General features: G+C 39.5%; 1 protein-coding gene across 3 annotated transcripts in view; it reads left to right on the top strand.

Moving 5' to 3' along the window:
* IQGAP2 (IQ motif containing GTPase activating protein 2) overlaps positions 1-26,269 on the top strand; it is a 130,927-nt gene that overhangs the window by 66,567 nt on the left and 38,091 nt on the right. Inside the window, exons 3-14 of one of the 3 annotated variants that reach the window (XM_062017742.1) lie at positions 4,023-4,179; positions 6,231-6,308; positions 8,100-8,176; positions 13,177-13,244; positions 13,609-13,722; positions 17,381-17,559; positions 18,204-18,291; positions 18,865-19,028; positions 19,553-19,640; positions 22,008-22,171; positions 22,714-22,874; positions 24,519-24,643. In XM_062017742.1, the coding sequence (XP_061873726.1) occupies positions 4,023-4,179; positions 6,231-6,308; positions 8,100-8,176; positions 13,177-13,244; positions 13,609-13,722; positions 17,381-17,559; positions 18,204-18,291; positions 18,865-19,028; positions 19,553-19,640; positions 22,008-22,171; positions 22,714-22,874; positions 24,519-24,643 (1,463 nt within the window). The remainder of the gene's footprint in view (positions 1-4,022; positions 4,180-6,230; positions 6,309-8,099; positions 8,177-13,176; positions 13,245-13,608; positions 13,723-17,380; positions 17,560-18,203; positions 18,292-18,864; positions 19,029-19,552; positions 19,641-22,007; positions 22,172-22,713; positions 22,875-24,518; positions 24,644-26,269) is intronic. The other 2 variants (XM_062017739.1, XM_062017741.1) reach the window with 2 other exon arrangements.

Raw genomic sequence — 26,269 nt, 5'->3', positions numbered from 1 at the left:
CTTTTTAAACAGAACAAAGCATTACTTAAAACCACAATTCCCCTTCAACTTAATCAGTGTAAAGGGAACAAAACTACTGTAATTGCAAGCACTGGGGAGAAAAGTGCTACAGATGTCTCAATACTAGGAGAGAAAATAACAGTATTGCGCAACTGTTTGTATAATAACTTACAAAGTGATTTGTATATTTGCAGGATTTCATGCAAATCCTGAGGCTTTTCCTTCCTCTGATTAAATGTGCAAAATGAAGTAAATCCTTTCACAGTAGATCTTGTTGTAACTAAATTCTGTAACTTTCAGACATCAGTAAAACTTGTCTTAACTGTAACAGAGCTGTCATTGTGTTCTCAGTCTTGAAAACTGGTGCCCAGAAGCTGTGACAGTTGACCTATTACAGACCTGTGAGTTTTTCTAGAATAGGTATCACTTAACAGACTTTTAGATAAAAATGGAAAGAAACTTTCAGCTCTACTCCATTTACTTCTTGTTACGTTTTTTTTTTTCAACTGAGTTACTGTCTCCTTCTAAAAGGAGACTTGTTTCTTGTACGTTTACCTAGACAACTGCATTCTGCATTGTATCTTTTTTTTTTCTGTTTTCTTCCTCACACTGATTCCTGTTTGTTCCTCAGTGCATTGGATTTACACACTAGGCAGGCTAACCTCCCTACCCAGAGCAGTAGATTGATCTTAAATGCTTATGACCGCATTGAAAAAAGAAAATCTAAACCTGTTTTGCTCATTTTAACAGGAGGTTTGAAAGGTTGAGAAGTGGCTTTCATCTTGGATAGGCATCTCATTTAGAGTTTGTGGAATTACTTGATTTTATATGGATCCTTTTATGCGTCCTTCCTCATGAGCAGCAGGTCCTGTTGATGAGACCTGGACAGACTGGAGGGTTGGGTGGGGAGAAATCTGATTAAATTCAACAAGGGCAAGTATAGAGTCTTGCATCTGGGAAAGAATAACCCCATGTACCAGTACAGGCTGGGGAATGAACTCCTATAGAGTAGTGTAGGGGAAAGGGACCTTTGGGGGGTCTTTGTGAACAGCAAGATGAGTATGAGCCAGCTATGTGCCCTCGTGGCCAAGAAGGCCAATGGCACCCTGGGGTGTATTAGAAGGGCTGTGGGCAGTAGGTCGAGAGAGGTTCTCCTGCCCTTGTGAGACTGCATCTGGAATGTGTGTCCAGTTCTGGGCACCTCAGTTCAAGAAGAACAGGGATAGAGTTCAGTGTAGGGCCACCAAGATGATGGAGTGGAGCATCTCCCTTATGATGAAAGGCTGAGAGAACTGGGGCTCTTCAGCTTGGAGGAGACTGAGGGGTGACCTCATTAATGTTTACAAATATGTAAAGGATGAGTGGCAGGAGGATGGAGCTAGGCTGCTCTCAGTGATGTCCAGTGATAGGATAAGGGGCAATGGGTGCAAGCTAGAATGTCAGAGTTTCCAAAGAAACATAAGGAAAGACTTCTTCACTGTGAGGGTGGCAGAGCACTGGACAGGCTGCCTAGATGTGTTGTGGCGTCTCCTTCTCTGGAGACATTCAAAACCCCCCTGGACAGATTCCTGTGTGACCTTTTATAGATGGTCCTGTTCTGGCAGGGGGATTGGACTGGGTGATGTTTTGAGATCTATTGCAATACTTAAGATTCTGTGTAATAGCAAGCTCTTTGTGTCATGAGAACAGTAATTTGAAGGGTTATAAATTAAAACTAGACTTGCTTCTAAGGCTGTGGTTCCTTTGTCCTATTATGCCAAGATTGCTATTAGCCTTTCTTTCCTAGCGCTAATGGATATTCAACCATAAGGCTGTTAAATTTAATACCCGAGCCAGTGCTGACAGAATTTTTTTCTGCTGTTATCCTTGGTCATATGACAAAGGAAAGCCTGAAGAAGATCTGCTTGGTGGAATAGTGGAGAGCAAGGCTTGTCTGTGGCTTCTATGGGTAGTTTAAGATGATTTTGGTTCAGGGGAAAGTTACCTCCAAACAGCAAATTTTTATACCAGAAACAAGAAACACAGGTGTGTGTCTTCAAAGACGGTTCCAAAGTAATTTTTTGGTGTCCTGGAGTGAAGATGTCAAGTCACTTTCATAAGAAAACTGAGAATTAGAAGTGTGAAGGATCCAGTACAAGATATCAAATGTTGCTCTGGAGGACGTAACAGTTCCTCTTACTGAGGAGGGTTCATTGGACAGCAAGGTCAGCTTCAGCTCATGACAAAAATCTCCTGTGGCTCAGTCAGCTCCTTCTGCTGTTGGTACAGCAGAAGCTCCTTCATCTAAAAGACATGTTTTAGAAAATAAATTCTATAGGAAGAGCTATCTGGCTCAGATGAAACCCACATTTGCCGGGAGGACACATTCTTCGTTTGTTCTTGTCCTCTGTTTTGGAGAACACAAATGTTGTGACATTTTGCCTTAATGTGCTTATCTATTTAGCCTATAAAATATCATTAATTAGGATGACTTATGGCACCTTTGACAGGGACCCATAACACAAGAACAGGCAATGTAGAATGGGGCAAAGAAACAATCCTCACCAAAGCAGCTTTTATACTGTAAACTACAGTTCTCCTAATGACACTTGCTCCATGCAGTTTTGTGTGATATTGTCCTAGATTTATAGCTGATGATTTCCTGAGTAGCTATTTGGGTAGTCTGTGCTTCAGTGAAACAACTTTCATATGTCCTGTAACAAATCCAAAAGTGTAATGGAGTAGGTCATTTGTCTGGAGTTTTAACATGAAGCAAAATGATGTAGTGAGATTTTTTTATTCTCCTCAGTGGGGGAAAAACTGGCTCACTTTCAACTTGGATCACAGTTTTCTGGTTCTGAAGTCACCCCTGTGGAGGTGATGTAAGATTTGTAATGCTGTCTCACACAGCATACAGCAGTGCTGCCTTAGTGACAGTAAGTGAACTAATGCCTTCAGCTTGGTTCTTATCCACTTGTAATGTTATTAACATCCTTCTAACAGCAGAAATTGCAAAAAAAAGGAAAAGAAAAGAAAATGGGAAAGAACTAACCAGATTTATAGCTCTTGTGATTTAGCTGCTAGAAATAATATTACAGGGCTGAAACACTTAGACCACCAATGTAAGGAGCTTCTGGTCTAATGATTAGGATGCTAACCTTTTTCAGGAGTGCTTTAGTAGCAGTTTCTTATGGCTATTCACTGTAAACATGCTGCATAAAATGGTTTTATGTCTGTTACTGGTCTTCTGAACTGATTATTTATTGAATAATTACTGTTTTCTATCTAGTGCTATATATGTCACAAGTAAGTCTCAAAACCATAGGTAGTTTGCCACATTGCAAAGTGTTTGAGAAGCTATCCTGCATGGCAGGTGATGTGAATGTTTCGGCCAACTCACTGCTAGGAAGCTTTCGTATGCTTAAAGTACCTTTTATTTCAACAAAAAGCTTCATTCCTTCCTCTAGCATTGACATCATGCGTTTCCCATGGGGCTGCAGAGAGCTGTTGTGTGTTGTGGAAGGAGAATGAGCTGCTGTAATGCTCTGTACTGAGACAGGCACTACTAGAAGCCTGGGTTGGAGAGTACATCAGCTGCAGGAACCAGCCTCACTCATCACATTTCTGGTCTTAGTGCTCTTTAGGTGCATAGGTATCTGGTAGAGCTATTTCAGAGGGGTTTTTTTGAAATAGAGACATCAATAATACACAGCATTCTTGTTTTCTTCTGCTTTCAGCTTAAATGACTGTCTAATTAAAAGCCTCTAGCACTGTTCATCCAAGTGAGACCCATTAAGGGATGTATACTTCAAAACACATTGTTTGGGTTAGGTCATGACCATGCAGTACAACCATAGTTCTCTAGCTCTTTTGATCTACCACATGAATGAATGAATGTGAGAAGTTTCTCCTTAGCCCATGCGCTTTTTCTCTTATGTTATGGTACTGACATTAAAAGTGTGATGGTTGCCATACTTTTGGTGAAAGGTGTCACTTCCTTTAAAATCACAAGTAACTATGGTTCTCAAATGATGTCTCCATAGGTGGATGGAGGTCTGTTTGGAAGAAGAGCTGCCCCCGACTACAGAGCTGGAGGAGGGCTTAAGAAATGGTGTTTACCTTGCCAAGCTCGCAAAATTCTTTGCCCCTAATGTGGTGTCAGACAAAAAAATCTATGATGTGGAGCAGTCACGTTATAAGGTAATAACTTTTTTAGTTCTGTTAGCGACAAGACAAAACTGTAATATCTGTTTTCTAATTCTTAAAGATAGTGAAGCATGGTTGTTTAGCTTTCTGTATCCTTTTTGTAAGACTGCCAGGACTAGATGGAAGACACACAGCACTAAGCAGCCAGTATGATAAGTTAGAAACGTTTTATCCTTAGAAACATTATGTTAGCGTCACTTGGTATTTTTAAAGCTTGAACAAATTATACTTCTGGCTCCAAGGAGAGTGTGGGCTTTACCATTTATGCAATTATTAGGAACAGGAGCCAAACGCATTCACTAATTGTACTTACTATCTGTTACAATTTTTCCTCATCTTGTATGGGATGACATTTATTTCATTAGGTCTGTGTGTTTATTTTACCAAATGAAACGCTAATTAAGCTTAGCTATTCCCTGTCTCCAGGAGTCTCAATACAGAAAAAAATATATGTATATGCAAGAGTCCCATTATAGAATGCATTATCTCAGCATATAGAGGGGGAAGAAAAAATTTGAAATTGATGCTTTTAAAGCATAATCACTGGTTACTGTTTGAGAGTTGACAAATTAAGCTGTTCTGTTAACCATATGGGTAACAAAACCGTGGGTAAGGATCCTGGTTACATTTAAATGTTTCTCTTGAAAGTCTCCATAACTGGAATTCAGGCTTCTTTCCCCCATTATTCTGACTCTTCAAGAGTTTGAAAACAAATAAGAAAGTCCCAAAAAGCTTTCCAACCTTGCTCTTAACTGCAATTTGCTTAGGTAACAGGGAGGATCAGATATTCAGTAGTGTTGTGGTTTAGGCCCATCCAGGGATGGAAGACCATGATTAGACTCAAGTACCACAGACTTGAGAATTCTTAAAGGGCAGGAAGGGCTTCATTGCCACTTATGGTCCCGGACAAAACAGATGAGGCTACTCAGCTTGAGGAAGAAAACAGAAAATAATTTAACCCACCAGCAGCCAAAACATAACCATAAAACCTCAAAATATAACAAACAGAAAACAGCACAGAGTGGTACAATGATGAAGAGCACAACCAGCCCCTTAAGATCACCTTCTCCCCACTCCTCCCCTCTTCCTGGGCTCAGAGCCCTGATCCTAGTGTCTTTTTCTCTTCCCCTGCTGAATGGCTCAGGGGGAGAGGGAATGGGGGCTTCAGTTTATTCCTGATAGCTTCTGCCATTTGTCTCTCCTCAGGGCAGGCTCCAACACAGGCTCCTCCTCCCTGCTCCAGCACAGGGTCCCTCACAGGCTGGACAGCCCTGCATGGGCTGCTCCGATGTGCGTTCACCCCAAAGGCTGCAGCTCCTCTCTGCCTCTCATGTGGGTTTGCTCTGCGGCCCACAGGCTCTCCAGCACGGCCTGTGCCATGGCCGCCTCCTCACACAGTCTCTCGTCTGTCCAGGTGCACTCACCTGGATCTGCTGGTGGCTCTCAGTCCTGCCATTGCCCTCCATCTTGTACTACTCCTCCATCTCCTCCCAAGCACTTCAAAATCCCGTCCTTAAGTAGTGATAGGAGAGGTGCCAGATTGGCCCAGCCAGGCTGGAGGTGGGTCTGAACCCAAGAGCTGGGGGAAAGTCGGAGAACTCTTTACCAAGTCTGCACTTCAGCCCCCTCCCCCTGTTATCAGGCGAAAGTGGCTCCTCCAAAACCATGACAAGTAGATCTGACAAGTAACTAAGAGATCTTTACCTGTTTGCCTTCACAGTAATGAAGCTGAACAGTGTTACCACTTACGTATATTTGGAGGTAGTACTTCTTGGTATTTGACAGACAGACTTTAGTCCCAAAGACTACTGAAGGACTGTACAAATGGACACTTGAGCTACAGTCTACCCTGAGGGGTACAAATCTTACATAAAAGAATGAGCCAGAAAGTGTGAGGCTATCATGTTAGGATGCTTCATTAGCATGATGAAGGTATAACTCTCTGAACTTGACTTCAGGACATAGAGTTAGAAAGCAACAGGATAATCAGTATTAGAGAATATGCTTTATGGGATTTTTTTCTTTTCCGTCTATGTTTCCCTTAGAGATCTGGCCTTCATTTTCGACACACTGACAACACTGTGCAGTGGTTAAGAGCAATGGAGTCTATCGGTCTGCCTAAGGTAAGTTTTTCAAACTGTCTCAGGACACTAACTTGCTGAGATTATTTCATCTATTAGAGCCATAAATACTTGCTTACACTAAGTCGATGGGGAAGAGATAATTCAGGAAATAAATCTGAAGAAAAGGTAAATCTGAAAGCAGTTGGAGTGTCAGTTATGTGTACTGCTGCCAGTGTGCATGGGCTAAGGCTGCTGTGGATGACTGCTGTGTGTGGAAATGCTCAGGGTGCTTCTCCCATGGGAAGAAAAATGGGAATACTATTAGTATTTTAGCCATATCTTATTGCTAGTAGAGTCTCTGTGGGGACCTGAGAGGGGAAATTGTTTAAAGTAGAAAACTTAATTATTTGCTTCCTTTATGTTACTGCCTCTCGTCATGTCTTTTGCTGCCTCTTCCTTTTAATGTATGTCCCAGTTTCTCTGCCTCTACCCTGTTTCCAGACTACCCTTGCACGTTGCAGTGCATCTGCGTGGCTATGCTGCTGCTCCTCTTCTGCCAGCTGCTTTCTTGGGTCACATCTTATATTTATCTTCCTCCTTGTGGGTCTCTGCTTGTCATCTCCCCTCTCCACTGCTGTTTCTGGGCACTAGTGAGTCTCTTTCAGATGGAAATTCTTTAAGAAAGGGCTGTGTGGAAATGCTACTTTGCTTGTTTGGAGATTTCAGCAACTGCACACAGCTTGGGGCGAGTACTTCCTCACCCAAGCTGCTCACACCTGCCCCAGGGTGCCTGGGTCAGGGCAGCCGTGGTGCTGCCCAGTGTGCTCTGACAGGGCACAAAAGGATGTTCAGATGGCTGACTGAAGGGCTGCAAGGACTAGTGGTCAGTCACTGTGGGTGAGCTCACTGCAGGTGCCAATAAGCAGAAAATTGCTGCTGTCAGAATTGTCACAGAGATGAGAAGGATTCTGCCTTTACAAGATCAGGCTGTTTTGGTTTTTTTCTTGTCTAACTTGAGTCCTCTGTTCAGTAAACTGATTTCCACCATGCCATCCATCCTTTGAAAGGTTTTGCTTCTGTTGCAGAGCATGGTCATGGCCAAAATCTTTCCCAAGTCTCCCTCACAAAGCTGTTGTGAGCAAATGATGAAGTGGGCACTGTGCTCCCAGCTTACTCAGTCTTGTCCTATTAACTGTGGGACGATACAGTCCCAAGTGCCCAGCCTGGGCTGGAAGCACACTGCCAACTCTCACGGTTAGCTAAGTCTTTTATTTTATTTTTGTGGAGAGACAGTGTTTAGTGACTGGACCAAGGCCAGGAACAAATTAGTGGTAGAACCAGAACTGGAACTTATGATGTGACTTCTTGGCTGAATTGCTTAATATTCCTCTCTCTGAATATCTTATTCTGTAAATGGTGCATTCACAAAGTTAGAGGTGCTGTGAATTATGTGTTGTGATTTTAAACCATACTTAGTAGTTTGATTCACAATGAGTCTCTGCAAATTGCAACAACATCCCAGGTTTTGGTTGTCTGTAAGAGGACAAGCCTTACTGTCTGAGCTTGTGCCAAAGGGCCTTTTCTAAAAATCTTGCTGAAATACTGTCTGTGTATATTCCCTTCTCCCTCCCTTCCTCTCAAGTAGCTTTTACACTTTATTGAATTCTTCTACAAGAAAACTACTAATTAAAGTCAAAATTAGACCAGAAGAGACTTGATTCATAACTGTATAGAAGTACCAGCTGAAATTCTGTAAGTTTAAGGTATGGTTCTGCAGAGAGCTCGTTTTAGCTACTTTACAATTCAGTAATATGTCTTCTTCCTTTAAACTGCGTGCTCTTTGATTTTTAGATCTTTTATCCAGAGACTACAGATGTCTACGACAGGAAAAACATCCCTAGGATGATATACTGCATTCACGCTTTAAGGTAAATGGTGACTGGACTAAAAGTTCAAGTAGCTGCCAAAGCTCAGAGACTGTGTCTTGAAATAGATTTAGGGTAACTAGTATATCAAAATCTGTCAGAATTTACAAGCTCATTAATTTAACGCAGACAAAAGTCTAACTTTGTCCGGACTATTGGACAAATTTCAAAATAGAAAGGAAGGACTGTTGAACTTAACACAGATATCCTCAATGAGTAACCCCCTTCACAAAGTGCACATAGTGTTTAAAAATGCATACTGCAATAGAAAACAAATAAATGAACAAAAACTTAAGAAAAGTATTAGTTTAACCATGGGGCAGACGTGCTGATCAGAATGTGAAAGATAATGAGCTGACATCTTTCAGTCCCAAAAGAGGAGCAAATAATTACAGTATTCTGAGGTTACCAATATAGAAAAAAAAACCCAAGATTTTACAGTTCTGAACAAGTTGATTTTAAATGTAAGGTCAGCAAGGCTTCAGCCACACCACTGAAGGTGGAGTTTTGTTGTGTTAGTTTTTTTTTTGTCCTGCCTTAAGGATTTTCTTGATATTTAGCACTAAAAGTAACGTTTTCCTCACACTGTGCCTGTTGTGAAGGGCAGTGGTGCTAGCAGACATTGCCTTCCACTTGAGGCTCTCCTTGTTAATTTCCTGCACAGGAAGACCTTTTTCCTTTCATTGCCTCTTTGCAACTAGGCTTGCAGAGAATATAATTATCTTAAGCCCCAAATTCTCTTTCGTGTTCTTAATGGTGTTCCAAGCATATCAACTGCTCCAGGACTATAGGTTGAACTAGTCAATAGATGCTGAAATGCAAAATTGTTACGGTCTAATCCTTCAAATGATGTACAATGTACACTCGACAATAAATAGGACATATCACCAAAGATCATCACATTTCTTTCAAATGCTAGATGTTCAAAGTTGATAGCCCTGGTGTGTTTTTTGTCAAGTGTTACAACTTTAAATTATTATGGCTGGTGTAATATTAACTGGACAATATCACCAGGAGTCTTTCAGCATAGCTGTTGCCTAAACCTTGGTAGTGCCATCTGTTCTGTCAGCAAGTGTTTTGTGTAAACTTGAAGTGATTTCTTGAAGTGGATGCTGGAGGCTCTGATGTAAACTAGTTTGGGCTGTGTACGCTTCTGGCCACATTATGAGCCAGCTCAGATGTTTTGCAAGTAGTGGAAGAGGTTTTCTGATGTTTGCTTCTTCATGTACAGAGGAGGACTTTGTCAACTGTGGATTTGGATGCTACATGAACAATAATTCCACCAGTTCAATACCTTCTTAAGGTCTGCAATCAATACCTTCTTAATCATTGCAATGGGAATAGCTCTTTTCATCTTGAACTGACTATTGCAATGGTAGAGTTTTTTCTTTTCAATCTCTACTTGTCCCAGGACTTATACCAATGTCAAAATTAGTCTGTATTGTCTTAGCTTTCACTTCCAAGTTTGTCTTGTTTAAATTGCTTTCATTGCTGTGTATCAACACAAAGCTGTGAATTTGTACTAACAAACTATTATTTTAGAAGTGGACTTCATATCAAATGTGTCCTCCCCATGGAAGGTGAACAGGCTTGCAGTGCTTTCGCTTATGAAGCTTTTCCATGAAAATGTTGGGCCCAGTGCCTATATATAGGATATAGGAATCAAAGAAACAGTTGTTGAAATTGTTCATTTTCATGCTTTTTCCTAAAACTAATGGCTGAAGTTCTTCATTAAAGCCTTTCAAATCAAACTCCAGTGTCAGCACTGATTGGCACACAATCTACACTGAAAGCAGTTTGGGAAACTACAGAATTAAGGACAAGGCACATGCTTGTTCGAGAACGTTCCTAGTTGGGTTGACATCAGAGGAACACCAAGCTGCAGGAGTTCAGTTTTGTTTCCCTTCTGCTATTGTAACTACTGACCTGCTGGTATCTGTCCCCCCTGCTCCATGCCATGCACCCCACCTACTCTACTGTCTGGATTCACCAGAGCATCCTCTGCAGAGAATCAATACAGGGTTCATCAACTCTTGAAATGTCCTAGTCCCTTTTGTGCTCTGCTCCAGCACCACAGCATCTAGAAATTGCAATAACAAGCAGGCGTCTCACCTTCGCAGCTGTAGCATATGTACATGAACACTATACGAAGACTCACTATAGGGCTTAAATACTGATTTCTAATGCATTTTGTAGCACATGCTCAAACTTGAGAAAACTGAGCACTTTCTTGAAGAGGTGACGGTTTCACCTGCTTTTCAATCTATCTTAGTTGTTACTGAGTCATTACTCCAAAGAAACATGATTTGTGAGCTTGTCAGTTCAATTTTGTAAATTTAATACAAATAGGATATTTTCTTACTCTTATTCTTGGAAATTGTGAAGTAATCTTTAGTTCGGAATTTTTCTACATTAATTTATTTATGCATAGTCAATCATACCAAATCAAAATTGATAATATTGTTTTAAATTAACACTTCAAGAAACATGAAGTAGTCTAACTGTAGATAATAGGAGCAAAATAATCCATTTATCTCAAGGGTCTTTTTGACATCAGAAATGTTAATATTTCATACGGGAAGTATTTTGATTATTTGGGGTTTGCTGATTTTTAAGCTGCTAGAGGGCCTGCAGATAGACAATTAGGCTAAGCAGGATAGTTTAAGTGATTTTTAGGATATGTCCCAGTTCAAGTCTGAAATGAAGACCATTGCACTTATAACTTCCAATGTCTGAGCAGCAGATTACAGCTCTGGCCAGGAAGGAGTGACTTAGTGAAAAATTTCTAAACTCCTGTTGAATATAAGTACCTTCTTGCTTTTTTTCCTGTTGAAACATTAGTACTTAAAACCCAACTTGAAAAATACAAAGGCACAGTTCTCATTTCTTCTACCATTTTTCTTGTGAAAGTCTATTTGGATTTGTTCCTGGACTAAATGAGGTTAAGAACTGCTTAATTTAAATTAAGATGTTCATAAATAGCAGTGCTTATGAGGGGTTTTTTTTCTTCATGAAAAATTTAGTTTTCAAATGGTCTTTGCAAGCTGATCACTGCTATGCCCTGGACAAACTATCCCTCTGAAGCTGGACAGCTTCAAAACATTGTTTTCCTAGGAAGCAGTACAATAACAAGCACATGTCTTTAAAAAAAAAAGAAAGTGCATTATTTTCAGATCTGTTTTTTAATGGCATGTTATACATAAGCCAAGTATAAACAAAACCCAAGAACCCCAGTTTGATGTAAACTGCAGTTGTGTGTAAGTAATACAAAGGAAACTCCCCCGGGAACTGCCCTTTTCCCTTTGTTTCTCCTCTGCTTCTGTTGTCTTGTATCTAGCTTTCTTAACTGCAAGATCCCTTGATTTTGATTTTATGTGGGTTCCCTGAGGTTCAAGTTACACTATAAAAGCATTCAGCATGCTGTTTCAAGTGAAATTATACCTTACGAGACGTTAGCAGTATCTTGTGCACCCTGCAGGACTCGAAGCACATTTGCAGCACCACCTGGTGGTTAACGACTTTATCCCAACGAAGGAACATAGAAAGTCATGCACACAGCTCAGCATTCTTCAGGAAGTGCTAAACAGCAAAAAATACGAGCCTCTAGTGTTCATAGAACTTTTTTATTTTTCTGTACTTTTATTATGGTGACCTTAAAACAAGCGAGCATAGTCCTATGACACTGCTGATCTCTATAACTGATTGTATGTCAGCCAGCACTTCAGCCAGGACTGTGTCCCCATCTCAAACTTGAGTAAAATCTCTTTAAAACACCCACAGGGAAAGACTGGCAGGTTAAGGTAACAAAAGAATCTCTTTCATTATTATAGTCATGTGGGTTTTCTTCTGCTATAGCTAGCTTGCATTTCAGACTGTTTTAAAAGGTGAGAACTGAAGCAGCAATGTTTCTTAAGGGGCTGCGGCAGCCAAAATACGGTCAACCTGCATGAGATGTGCTGTTGTGTTCATCTATGACAAGGCAGAGGAGTAGCTGGGGTAGCATGGAAGACAAAATACTGGTTCTGACTGCTTCAAAATAAATTGACAACTACAAAGACTTACTTTGCTTAAAGCATAAAGAAAAAAAAAATGAACAATAAAACACAAAAGGGAAACATGTCTCTCTAGTAACAAAACCACCAAGCCATGATGTGCATTTGCAATGTATGAAATTGCAGTGAAGTAATTTAAAGAAGAGATGTGAAATTATCCATTTAGAGGAACATGTTGTGTAAGTCTTGTTTAAAAATCAAGCTTTTTGATCCCTGCTTGCAAAACTTGTTTATTGAATTTCATTGATAAATTATAGAAACACCACTATCTTGCAGATAAGTACTTGACCTGTATCTGGAAGGTATTGAGAAAATATGGATATGCTCAGCTGTTTTTCAGATAGTGTTCCAGGGCTCTAGGAATTTTCATGCTATATTGAAACAAAAATATTAGTTCCTGGATAGAATCTTTAGTCAAGCTTTCTTCATTTTCCTTAAAATAAATAGCTAATGGCAATGACATACTTGAGATACGCTTGGATGGATTTACAGGTCCTTGTTCCTCCACACTTAGTAAAAAGAGCGTCAGTGATTCTTATATCTTGAGCTATTAATTACAGGGGTGTAATAATGCAAATCAAAACAGTACATAGATCCAAAACTATAAGCTGTACTGAAGTGCATTCTCATTCTGATTTTTTCCTTCCCAACACTAGCTTTTGAGTTTGTCTTTCACTAAGGTTTTCTACTTTTTTTATACATCCTGTGTGATCTGAAACACACAGACAATGCCTCTCTCAGATGCTTCTTTGAAATGTCAAGTCAAAGACACCTCTTCCTGCAAGACGTGAAAATATGGCATAAAGAAAACTGTAGGGTTAATTTATTCCATATTGTGCGGTGAAAGCTGAGGTTGAAAGGACAAGCTTCATAAAAGCACTTTTCTCATGTGCCGAAAGTGAACAGTTCAACCATATGTGGGATTTTAAATTCTAATTTTCTTCTTTGCAGCTTATACCTGTTCAAATTAGGATTGGCACCACAGATCCAGGACCTACTGGGAAAAGTAGACTTCACAGGTAATAAAATGCTTATCTAATGATATGTTAGATGATTTCTTCACCTGGTAAATCTGCTAACATTGTACATATTTTCCATTATGGTCTTTCTCCTCCCACAAGGTTGTGTTCTAAACACATCGTAATTAAATAGGTGGGAGGCTGCTATTTTAAATGAATGTCAGTCTCTGAAGGACAGAAGGGAATGAATTTACATGGAATACTTGTCGTACCTTAAATTCCTTCAAAAACGGGAGGAAAAAGTGCTAAGCCCTGGCTACAAGTGCTTTCAAAAACATTGTACTTGTATTTGTAGGTATGGTGATTCATAGTGAAATTCTTATGATTTTGTTCTGATAATATCCTTTTTTTTTTATCTGAACAGAGGAAGAAATCAGCAACATGAGAAAGGAATTAGAAAAGTATGGAATACAGATGCCATCTTTTAGTAAAATTGGTGGGATTCTGGCCAGTGAACTATCGGTGGATGAAGCTGCATGTAAGTATGGCTCTTCTTGTGTTTTCTACTGCAAACAAATGGAATGATAGCAAAATATTTTCTGTATTTTCATTCACCTGATGTGCCACCTCTTAATACATAACAAGAAAAACAAGCAAGATTTCACTACCACACCATGTCATTGTCAGAAGATATCTTGCCAATTTTCAGTCTGCGTTTTTTATCTCCATTGAACTTAGGAAGTCGTGTCAGAAACAAAGATTTCATAGTCTTCTGCATGGGTTTAATGTTTTGGTAGCTAAGAGTCCTGTACAATGATGAACTGGCCTTTGTGTGTGCATCTGTACTGTAGGGGGCACAATGGAGCTGGCCAAGGGAACAAAGTGTCGTCTTTGTGCCTGCTTCTCTTGGCATCTTGCAGCTTTCCTCAAACATATGATCAAATTGCTGTGAGGACAAATCCCTGTCCCAGATAGACAACTGTCATGTGTCATGGCACATATATGGAAGAATCACAGCCTTCCATCTCTCTGCTGGAGTGTGACCCACAGCATGGTGGAACTCTGCTAGAGGGCATATCCTACTGGTTCATCTGAAATAAGCTGTTTTCACAAAATTACAGAATCTTAAGGGTTGGAAGAGACCTTGAAAGATCATCTAGTCCAATCCCACTGCCAGAACAGGACCTCCTAGAATAGGTCATACAGGAACTTGTCCAGGTGGGTTTTGAATGTCTCCAGACAAGGAGACTCCACAACCCATCTGGGCAGCCCATTCCAATCATCCATATTGCCCTCACAGTGAAGACGTTTTCCTTATGTTTCTTTGGAACTTCTTATGTTCCAGCTTGTACCTGTCACCCCTTGTCCTATCGTTGGACATCTCTGAGAACAGCCTGACTCCATCCTCCTGACACTCACCTTTCACATATTTGTAAACACCGACGTAGAATTGTTTCAGCTGGAGCATACCTTAAGGTCATTGAGTCCAGCCTTTGTCCTAGCCCTATCAACCACTAGACCTTTTTCCTAAGTATAACACCCAATCAGATTACTCCTCAGTCTCCTGTTCTTCAAGCTAAAGAGCCCCAGCTTCCTCAGCCTTTCATCGTAAGGGAGATGCTCCACTCCTTTAATCACCTTAGTGTCCTGTGCTGAACTCTCTCCAGCAGCTCCCTGTCCTTCTTTAACTGAGGGACCTAGAACTGGACATAGTATTCCAGATGTGGTCTCATGAGGGCAGAGTGGAGGGAGGGGACTGATGCATAGTTATGGTTCATGTGAGTCTATCTTGAACAACTTCCATTCAAAAACAAAATTAAATGCTATTTTGCTGCCCAAGCCTACCCATCCATAAATCTATTTTTCTCCATTGGGGGTTTTTTTGTGTAATGAAGGTATATATTAAAAAAATAACTACTTTCACTTAAATGATGTGAAATGGGGTGTGTCTACTTAAAACCACACTTGAGCCCTGGTTATTTAGTTCAAAATCCTAGCCTTTTTCAGAAGACCAAACTGAAGAACAAAAGGGCTGGCTTACGTATGATCAATGGCACAGTGGGTCATTGATACAGTACTGCCTGCAGACTACAGACAGGGAGGTGAGCATAAAGGCTGCATTATAAAGTTCTAACTGTTAGACTTTGTGAAGTACCATAATTGAAACAAGCTGATGCATGATGTTACCTAGAGTGCTAAAATTTCCAGCCACTAACTTAAACCACACTTCCTCATGTTGATTCGCATTGTCTATGATGTACAGTTTGGAGCCAGCTATAGCTTAATCTGTGCATGCTTCTGTAAAGCTAGCTTTTAAAATACCGTCTTTGTAAGTGGGTGTAGTTTCTTTCCATTTTTAGCAAATTTTCAGAGGTTTAGTGACTACCAAGCACTTTTCCGGGAACTTGAAGATGAAAGAGCTGCAACTTCCTTCTCTGAAAGCTTATTATCGTGCATGTAGAGCTTCCTATAACTTCTGAAGTCTTCTATAGAACAATAAGGTTTCCTGGTGCTGGTTGTGCCCTTTTAGGCAAGGAGTGTGCTGTAACTAACGTGCCCTGCCACAGATCAGGAAACATCTGCAATGGGAACCCCTACGCACTAGTAAGGCTGGATATGGATATCCTGCTGGAGGAAAGAGTCTACCACTCTGCTTCTAAAATGGAGTTGGCAAGAGGAGATAGGAAGTGAAACAACTGCCGATGACTCCTCCTGTGTTATTGGCAATAGCAGAAATCAGTGTGCAAAGAATAAATGCTTTCAAAGAGAGCTTATTCTGATAGTAACCATCTGTGTTATTCCCTACCTACGGATCCCTCTTTCAGGTCCAATCAGGCTTCTCATTCTTTGTCTTGGTAGATGAGTTCACAACAACCACAAATACCTGTTCACATCCCTCCTGACCTTGAACCTATCTTTTTAGCTTCTTTTCCCTACCTCCACTTATGTTAATGAGGCTTTTCACAGAACTGCAGAAGAGATTCCATCCTTCCTATGTGTTTTGTTATATTGAGGATGGTAATTACATACGTCTGGGAAGGACAATCTTCTCTTAATCCCTTGAAGTTGAACTGGGTGATTGTAGAATCATAGAATATCTCAAATTGGAAGGGACTCATGAGGATCATTTCCACTTTCTGCTCCTCTCAGGACAATCTACAACTAAACCATATGAGTAAGAATGTCACCTAGATGCTGCTCAAACTCTGACAGGCATGATGCCATGAATACTTCCATGAGGAGTCTATCCCAGTGACTGTTTACCCTCTTAGTGAAGAACCTTTTCCCGATGCCAATCTGAACTTCCACTGTTGTTAAAGTTTTATATCAACGGAACCAGGGTGTCTCTCTACTTGCTTCTCTTCTGTCATACCAACTGCTTGTTTCCCTTCTGACACTGTGCTGAACTGGAGTGAAATCATTTTAGAACAACATCCTAGCATTAATTTAATCCTAGCATTAATTTAATGGATGATCTAACAAAACCTAGGCAAAGTTACTCCAGAAACTGCCTTCTCTGAGAATGTATAGCTTCATGCTTCATTTGCCTGTGCTGTTTCCACGGGTCTCCTGTTCTGTTCTACTTTCCTGAATTTGTATACCCCTTTGTTTTTCTAAACTCAGATTTCCAAGTCATTGACAAGCATCTTCAATTTCTCTTGTATACTGAAAGAAACTGAAGGCTTTAACTTCAGATGTTTAGAACCATCAGTTAAACTTAATGCAAAAAATGTTTTCTGGAGAGAAAGTTTCATGCAGTTTGAATCTCCTTATTGTTGTGTAGCCTCTTTCAGATATAGCTAGTTTAGGCAATACTTTCTTGTATCTCGTCTCTTATGGACATTAAAGTAACTTTAAGACAAAAACTAACAAAAATGCATTTAATTCCTGCATGTAATTGTATTGTAAGCTGTGTAGGATTTGAACAACAAAATGTAATTAATATTTTACTTTCTGTCAGTAAAAAAGTAACCTCTAGTTGGGAAAAGGGAGAGCATTTAATAGACAGTAGTTGGGTACCTTTGAGCAAACATAAGAATGTTTTCCTTGCTGTAGTAGAGGAGAAACTTTACTTTAGTGGAACATGTAAAAGATTTAACATATATTAAACATTAATTTCAAATAAAACAAAGGGAATAGTGATAGTTTTGAATATGTTTTCTTTGTGAGATTTCTAAATATACTTTTATTTTTAGTACATGCAGCAGTAATAGCAATTAACGAAGCTATTGAGAAGGGGATAGCTGAGCAAACCATTGCAACTTTGAGGAACCCAAATGCAATGCTGCAAAATGTGGACGAGGAACTTGCACAGGACTATCAGAATGAACTCTTTGAAGCTAAAAGGAGAAAACAATCAAATGCAAGACTTAAGGTAGTAGCATTTTATTAGCTTGCCTAGTAGACATATTTTTTCGTTTCTTCTCATGCTGTAGCATTATTGTTTCACAAATTAAATTAATTTTTTAAATTCATGCAGTTAGCAAAAAGTTCTACTTTTAAGCTAAGTAAGATAAACAATGATCATGCAACAAGCTGATATCCAATTTTATCGGAATGATTGCTATGAGTATGATGTAGCTTAACTTTGAACAAAGGATAAAATACAGGAGGACTAAAACAAGCAAAAGACTGCTTTCCTCTATCAGCTGTTTATATAAAACAAATTTTCTGTTTAAAAAGTTACAGAAATAATGATATCTCTTTTAAACATAAAGAATAAACTGTCACAGATTTTAATGGGAAATTATTTGCCTTATATTTTACATGAAAGCTAATGCTTTCTATAGTTAAGATGCTACACTATATTTACATGGCTGTTTTTACAGGAAGCAAAAAATGCTTTAAACATTGCCCAGACAGTAACCACAAAGGCTAATTTCTTTAGTTCTTTTGGTCAACAAACTCCTTTACAAATACATCCAGGAAATATTTCAGCTGGTGAGATTTTAATGACTCTATCTAACAGCTTTTCTCACCACAAAGTTTTTGTGTGTAATAGCAATTTTGTTTTTTTAGAATGGCACAATCTCTGAAGAAGAGAGAGATGTCTACGAGGAGCTGCTTACTCAAGCTGAGATTCAAGGCAATATCAATAAGATGAACAGTAAGCCATTCTGGATCCTTATGGAAGTGTGCACGTAACAGTCTTCCAGATTCCAGCTGAACATGACTCGAATCCACATGAACAAACCAAGTGTTTCTGTGGAAACCTATAAAATATGCAGAAGTAGCTAATGGCTGTTTTCAACAGTTTTCTTGCTGTTCTTTCTCTACTAATCTTCTGGAGGGTTAATGTCTCTGTGTGTGTGTGTTTTTTCTGCTGTAAGCATTCCTCAGTTCAGAATCAAAAAACTTATTGTCTGCTCTGTTTTCTTATGTTTGAGTTCCTTTTGTATGCAGAATACTGTAAATTTTGACCCCCTCTTCTATATAGAGCTGAAATTCATTCATAAGCTTCCAATTAGCAGTGGCTGAACTGCTCCCACATGGGCTCACACAGAGCCAGAGATTCCTTTGTAGGAGACTGGTCTTGAAACAGATAATCCTCTGTTGGATATAAAGATTGTCACCCTAGCTGTCTTTTGCAAAAAATGAGATGTTGACAGCAGTGCACTTCCTCCCCCCTCCCTCCCCCCCCAGCATAATTAGTTGTTTACAAGCGTTATTTTCATTTCAGTTCATATAGCTTTAGTCCAAGTGAATGAGGCTGTTGACTGGCAAGACGAAGTGGCACTGATGGCAGGTTTGAACCATCCTGCTCTGAGCCTACTTGAAGTTCTGCCGCAAAATTCCTCATGGTACCTATTGCAATTATGTGAGTCTAAAGAGCAGAAGATGCAGGTAATTAAATGGAACAGGTACTATGCATCAGTTTACATTTTAAAAAAAAAACAATCCAGAGAGAAACTGCCTTTACTCTGTCTTCTGCATCACTTATGAAACAGTTTCATAAAGATTTTAGAACAATTTATTTACTAATAGACATCAAAGTAGCCTCATTTGCTCTAAAGAGCATGATGCCCTTATAAGTTATTAACTAAGATATAAGAATAAAAATTGGGAGATAGCATGCAGCTTAACTCATTTTCAAAGCAAACATAGTATTAAAACTTGAGTACAACAAAAGGCAATAATGAATCATTAACAACAAATAAAAGACTCAGTTGGATTTTATAGAGGAAATTCTACATTTTTAGTAAGATGGAGATCACAAGAAAATATGGATGCTATGTTTACTTGACATTGTATTTCATGCACAGGGGATAGTGCAATCAAATCATAGCATCCAGTCAATGGGTTTATCCCTTTTCTTCAATTAAACTTAAAAACATAATTAAATCTCTCTTTTTTTTCTGATCTGTTAGATAGCAGGGGTTCCAAATATGCTCGACAAAAGTGAAATACAGAAAGAAATTAGTCTTGCCAATGCGGAAGCTGAGGCTCACAAGCTTAGTGAGTAACTGTTTTAATACTAATTTTTTACCATCACCATTTAATCATGTTAAGCTGATGAATTGAATCTAGCACTTCTTGCACGTAAATAAGGTTTCTCAAACAGAAACGACATGCATTGCATTTTATTTTGGTAACTTTTCTGCTCAGTGTCACAGTTGCCAAGTCACCAATCTGTGTTGCATTGGATGTACCTTTTTCTGAGGTAGCTAACATTTTTTTATTTTAGTAACTTGAGACACTGGTAAACATATTGGCTAAAACTGAAAACAATGCATGGCTTGATGGCTTGAACAAATGTTTATTAGTGCAGTATTAATCCTCAGGTGCAATGACCATCCTTGTAAGATTAAAATAGAATAATCATTTGGAAGAATATTTTGCAATTACATCACAGAGGAAAATTATTCTTGCTTTCAGATATTGATAACTAAATCTAACCGGTTCTTAGCCTGCTAAGAGTGTCACAAGACACAAGTTACACTTTGTAAAAAAAATATAGTTTAGGGGGATCTAAATTTGCAGTGCATGTATTGCTGCTTTTGACTGGAAACTTCTTTGCTAGGAAATTCAACTTTGGTTAAAATGCTGTCATTTCATGCTATGCGTGGCACGGCTTAGGGGCTGTTTTGTTGCTGAAATTAATTCCAATGCTTTAAATTGAGACTGATTGCTTTTGTAATGTGACTTAAAGGTTCTTCTCTGAGGTTAGCTTTAGTCAGAAGCAGTTTGACTTGCTTACCTCAAATGTCAGCTTATCTTTGTTTGGTTAGGCATGGCAAGCAGTACTTTCTCTAAAAGAGTTGCTCCTCACTGATGTATGAAAAGCAGTAACAGAGATCTGGAGAGAAAATTACTTCTTGAGTTTGCTTGGAAAGGACGAAATAGTGAGTTTTGTTACTGGAATGTGAGCAATGTTAAGCACATTTTGCAAGTTGCATGCTTGGTTCCTGAACCAGAAACCAATGGCTTACGTGTTGACTGCAGAGCTGGCTTAGTCCATTTGTGGACTATTAACTCTTTTCTCTTGGCATTTTCTTTAAAAGCAAGCATGCTGTAGCTCTGAGACCCTTCCTTTTTTTCTAACTCGAGGAACAGCCAAGAGAGAGCTTTCAAGAACAGTACGACCTCATATGATCATTCTTCAGAGCAATTGAAATGAAAGGCGAGGGACCTGTTTAGGTGGGCCTAGTTACTTAGAGAAGTTTTCCAAGTTGTTGTTTAAGTTCTGAGTACTGCTGTATACATGAACTGTGGAGGCTGTCTGTACAAGCAGTGGTGTGACCAAAAACACTCCCTGGATAGTAGTTCACAGAAAAAACATAAGGTGAAGGAGATGGGGGTTATTTTGCTGATGGAAATGACATCTACATAACTGTCCTTTTTGCCACATGCACTTTAACCTTCAAAGTAATTTCTCTTTGTGCAAGACCAGAGCAGTTGCTTGTACAACATGTTCCTGGGTGTGTCCTGGCCTGGGTTTCTTCAGCTGGCTCCTCAAGGTGTGCAATGATGATGTCTGACTAAGCTAAGGAGTGTTGCAAGGTTTCTGCAGCTGCCCAAGTGAAGTGTTTTTCAGCACTTCTGGGGTTTAAACCTCTGCTGAAATCTGTTCGGCAAAAAACAAAAGAGGCAAGTTGTTCAGGTACTAGAAAGCTCACGATGATCTCTTTAATTTGAAAATTGAGCTGTGGAGAAAGGGGTAATTTCTAGATGGCAGTGCTTGTGAGGACTGGTCTTCCACACAAATGAACAAATGTGGAATGAATATGTCCTAGAAGCTGTAGGGTGTGGTTTTATGTCAATTCAGCTGCTGAAAACCCCAGCCCACCAACATATTTGTCTGACTTCTACCAGGCCACCTGAAATAGACAATAAAACATCTTTGGTGTTTCAGGATGGGCTGCTTCTAGCTGGCTGAGTTAGGTCCTGCTGAAAGAAGGTGGCAAAGGAGGAAATACAGACCAGAAATAAAGGAGCAGTTGGGATTATGCAGGACTGAAACACTGGAGCTGACACACTGAGCAGTACTTGCCGCAAGCAAACCCCTAAGAGGTGTTGGTTCTTTCTGTGTGCTAGGATGGGGTTAGCTCCTTGGTATGGATTAAAAGTAGCAATAAGCAGTCTCTAATATCTAAAAGTCCAGAAACTTTGAAGTCCTCCAGTCAATTATTTGGTGTACAAGTTTGAATAGACGCTGTTTTTGAAGCATTCATGGTTGTGTCTTGGAGAATCTCATATAAATATTGGCTATCTCTAACGACAGCAAATTATATTCATTGGAATAACCTAATTGTCATCTACATGGCATAAAGTGCAAATGACATATGAAAATTAATAGGATTTTCTTTCCCTGCTATTCTCTAGAACTTATAGCAGTTGACAATATCAATACTGCAATTCGTAACTGTGATCCTAGTAAAACACTGGTTGCACTGATGAAACCGGAGGCGCAGCTGCCTGTTGTTCACTCATTTGCTGCTGCCATCTATCAGACTGAGCTGTTCAACCTCCAACAACAGAATGCTGTGGTAAGAGTGAAAAGCTTATGACCTGCTCGGTGATGTTACACAGTCAAACCATGAAAGAGCACAAACATAGCATGTTGTTGTGTAAAATGAGACTTAATTCTCTTGCCATGATGTCACATATTACATGAATGATTTGGGTTGAATAAGCAATGTCAAATCACAATTTGTTTCTTGACATGCTTTGCTCTACCTGAGCTCTTGTGTTGCAACAAATCAACTGACATTTGTCAATTGTTGCATCATCAAAATGAGAACTGACTCTGTTTTATATATTGTGTAGAAAAGTAGTCCCCTGCTATGAAGCTAAGACTAGAACAGATGGGTTTGTGGGGTAAAAGAAGAGAAGGCTGAAGGGACATGTAGCAAACCCCATAAGCTCTGCCACCAGTGGTGTTTTTTAATCTAACATGTCTGTGACCAGGAGAATTGCCAGGTTTTTTAATTGAGTCCATCTCCTTGATGGTATCTAGACTGTGTAACTCAATTTGTTACACTGCTTACATAAAATAGCTTCCTGACTGTGGTACGTTATTGTCCTACAGAACTACCTGGCACATGATGAACTGTATATTGCAGTAGAAATGTTGTCAGCTGTTGTGTTGCTAAACCAGGCCTTGGAAAATAAGGACATCCTAATGATAAAGAATCATCTCCGAAACCCATGCATTGACTTCAATGCTTTGGAAGAGGAAAACTTTCAACGGTAAAGGTTCATTTTGTCCTGTCTGGATGAGACTTGCCAACTTCTATAAAAGGATAAGTAGGCATTTTACTAGATGGGCTGTTCTATGTTACAGCAGTGGAGTTCAAAAAGCTGCAAGATAAACATCTGTGTTGTAATTTAATAAGAGATAATGTGACAACTGCTGAATCCCTAAGTGTAAGCAATCACACACTCTCACAAGTTTGAAGACAGAGGATGTGTGAGATGTAGGTAAAATATCCGTGGAAAGAAAACACTGAGAACTTACAAGAATTTTTGCAGATGCTAAAACATATGAACTGTAGATGAAAACTGTTAATCAGTAACGTTCCTGCAAAACTAAAAGACCTTTGGAGTGAGATAGTATTTAATGACTTAAAGTCCAGGAGGTCTCTTAAAATCTTATCTGATCCTTTTTTTTTGCTGGGGAATTTAGAAGTTCTGAAACGTGGTACAATCTACCTTGCTAAAGAAGCATACAATGCTGTGGCATGTGTGCATGCCTAATGTTAAGTTAAACCTTCACTCAGCTTCCAGCTGCTTGCACTGCAGTATACCTGACCTGTCACAGCACACAGCTGTGACCTCTACTCTCTTTTGTATATCTGCAAAAAGTATCAGACAACACTGATTTGTGTGAGACCTGAGCCCCTCAGCATGTAGAGGACAGCATAGAGGATTGGGCCAGTTCTTGCCTCTGTCATGGGTGGTGAAAACCTTGTGTGCTGCTGGATGAAAGGGACAGAAATGGATGAATATCTTAACCAGACTGCCAGGGCACCTAAATCTCGCTAGGTGTCACAAAGCTGGAAGGAGAGCAGTCAGAAAAGGAATAAGAGGCAATTAGATTAAGGAATAAGGAATTACATTTAGTTGCCACTCACCACAAATTAAACACTAGGAAATAAAATTTTATTATGCCTTTGTGTAAATCTGTGCTGTCAACCACATGTTGAATATTCCAGAAAGCTTTAATTGCATGGTACCAGAAAGAATACAGCAGAGCTAGAAAAAGTTCTGTGACAGAGATGGTATTCAAGGGCTTTTGACCAGAAGAGATGAACTTTTGTTAGGAAGGCATTTCCTAGAAGAGAGAATATAGAGTAAATTAGACATGGGTTCGAAGAAGTGCATGTGTTGTAGGGAAGGTTAATAAAAGCTGCTACCTTCTCTTGTAGCTTCAGGTTTATTTTCTTTGAAGAACTGGAGCTAGAAAAGTTTGGACACTATTAAATATCAAGTCTTAAATTTATCTAAGGAACTGCCATTTCACAAAACATTTAAATAGTGGGAGCCATTCCTCAAGAACATGTAAGATCTCAAATTGGAATAGATAAATTAATGGCCATAGTTTCTCCCAAATTTATCTGTAGTGCCATACAACAAAGTATATGTCCAGTGTACACATTATCATCATTCCACGTTGTCAAGAATAGCACTTGAGTGTGCAGAGCTATTATTTCAGGTCCTGAAATGAGTGCATAGAGCCACCAAGGCAAGCTCTCATCAAGATATGAGTTTGTCCTGCAGTTCCTTAATTGAAAAAAGACTAGGCACAAATAATGGATGATATATCTAACAAATTCTTTACAGCAGTTTATTGTCTATATGAAATACACTTATGTATTTTATATCTTCTTATAGTTATGCTGATACACTATTGTCTATTAAGTCAGAGGCTTCATCTCAAGGCCAAGATTATTTAAGCTGGAATGATATCCAGAACTGCATTGACATGGTTAATATGCAAATTCAAGAAGAAAATGAAAGTAAGTAATTATTCCTCTACATCACTCACAGAGATGATATTCTGGTCCAGTGTACATAAATTTCTGTGCTGAATGGCCTTGTATAGACACTCTTAAAGAGAGAAGAGCGTTAAATAATTTTGAATGCCTATTGGCTTTTAAATATCCTTGAAGAAATTGTAAGCAAGGAGCATATTGGGGAAGAAATTACAGGCAGTGTCCAGTGGAATAGAGTTCTTTGACATTAAATGAGTTCACAACCCTTATTTTCCACAAGGGAGTTGGTAACTTGTGCAGTGCCGTTATTTGTCCTGCTCTCTTGATTGCCTTCATGAGAGTAGCTTTCTTCTACTTACATTTCTACCAGAGAGTAACTTGTGCTCACTTTTCCTAATGTAAATGGCTTGGAGTTCATTCTTTTAAGCTGAATGTCCTAAAAAAAGGTGGCAGTAAATGCAATAGCTCGTCAGTTGTCCTTCAAAAATGTCAAAGGACAAAGCTTCTCCACTGGGTATGGAAGTACGATTATTTATTTAAGATTTGAGGCTATCAAGTTATGCCCTATTTTCTCTGTCAAAGAAAGGAAGAGGGCAGCTCTCAGGCTGCTTGCTAATTGGGAAGCAGTTTGGCGTATGGTTTGAGAGCCTTCTTAAGGTGCTGGTTGTTTCCAGGATGACACTGGCTCATGATGTGTGTGCCCTTCCCATGCTATCGTCACTGTTGTGCATGACACAGTTTCATACTGGTAAGAAAAACTTTGTATTAGAGAAATACTCAAACTAACTGGGTTGATGCTTCCCAAATCTAGTCAAGCAGCTGCTGCGGACTCTCACAGCTTGCTCAAAATTTCTACACTCCGGTAGGGTAGGATGCTGAGCAGTTTGACCGACACAACCACCTTTTTGCCTGAATCTCTGCAGTCACTAGGAGCTGAAATAGGCCTTGAGAAAGGTGGTCTTGCAATAGGAGGGCCAGTCATCATTACTAAAGCAGCTGCACTTGGTTTCAGTGACACTGGTCTCTGCCCAGGGTTGCCTGAGGTATATAGGAGAGGAAGTAGGGTAGGCTCTGTTGCCACAAGCAAGCCCGCGTGTCTGCACTGTCCCTCTTTGACAGCATCCCAGAAAAACTGCTCATTCCCAAAGCCTGATGGTGACATGGATCTGTGACTCCACTAGCTGGGCTGTGGTGGGTCTGGAAGAGACTGGGTAAGAAATGATTGTTCCTCACAGAAGGTGTGGAAGTTCCTGGCTGGTGCTTTTCTGAGGTGGCTTTAAGAAGAAAGTACCCCCAAGCAGTGCATTTCAGCACTGATTTTAATATGTTGAAACAAGTCTAAAGAAAATGAATTGCAGGTTTTATTAAATACACTGGTCTGTGGTACTTAGAATCAAGTCCTGAGTTCCACTGGTCTTGAATGGTCAAATGATTTCTCATAAGGTCAGCATTATCACATCAGTTAACGCTGAAATTTAAAGAAATCAGGTTAAGTAGCTGTGTAATGCTCTATCTGGGAGGTCAGTAAACATGACCAAATCAAGGTTTCAAGCAATATTGTATAAAATCACTTGGAAAATAACTCCTTCATCACTGTAACACAATATATAGGTGAAAATATTTAGATGTGAGACCCTGCCTCTCCATAGG

Source organism: Colius striatus, chromosome Z (genome assembly GCF_028858725.1).
Source record: "Colius striatus isolate bColStr4 chromosome Z, bColStr4.1.hap1, whole genome shotgun sequence".
NCBI classification, from domain to species: Eukaryota; Metazoa; Chordata; class Aves; order Coliiformes; family Coliidae; genus Colius; species Colius striatus.
The sequence above is the reverse complement of the archived record's forward strand: the minus strand, read 5'-3'. Positions and strand labels throughout refer to the sequence as shown.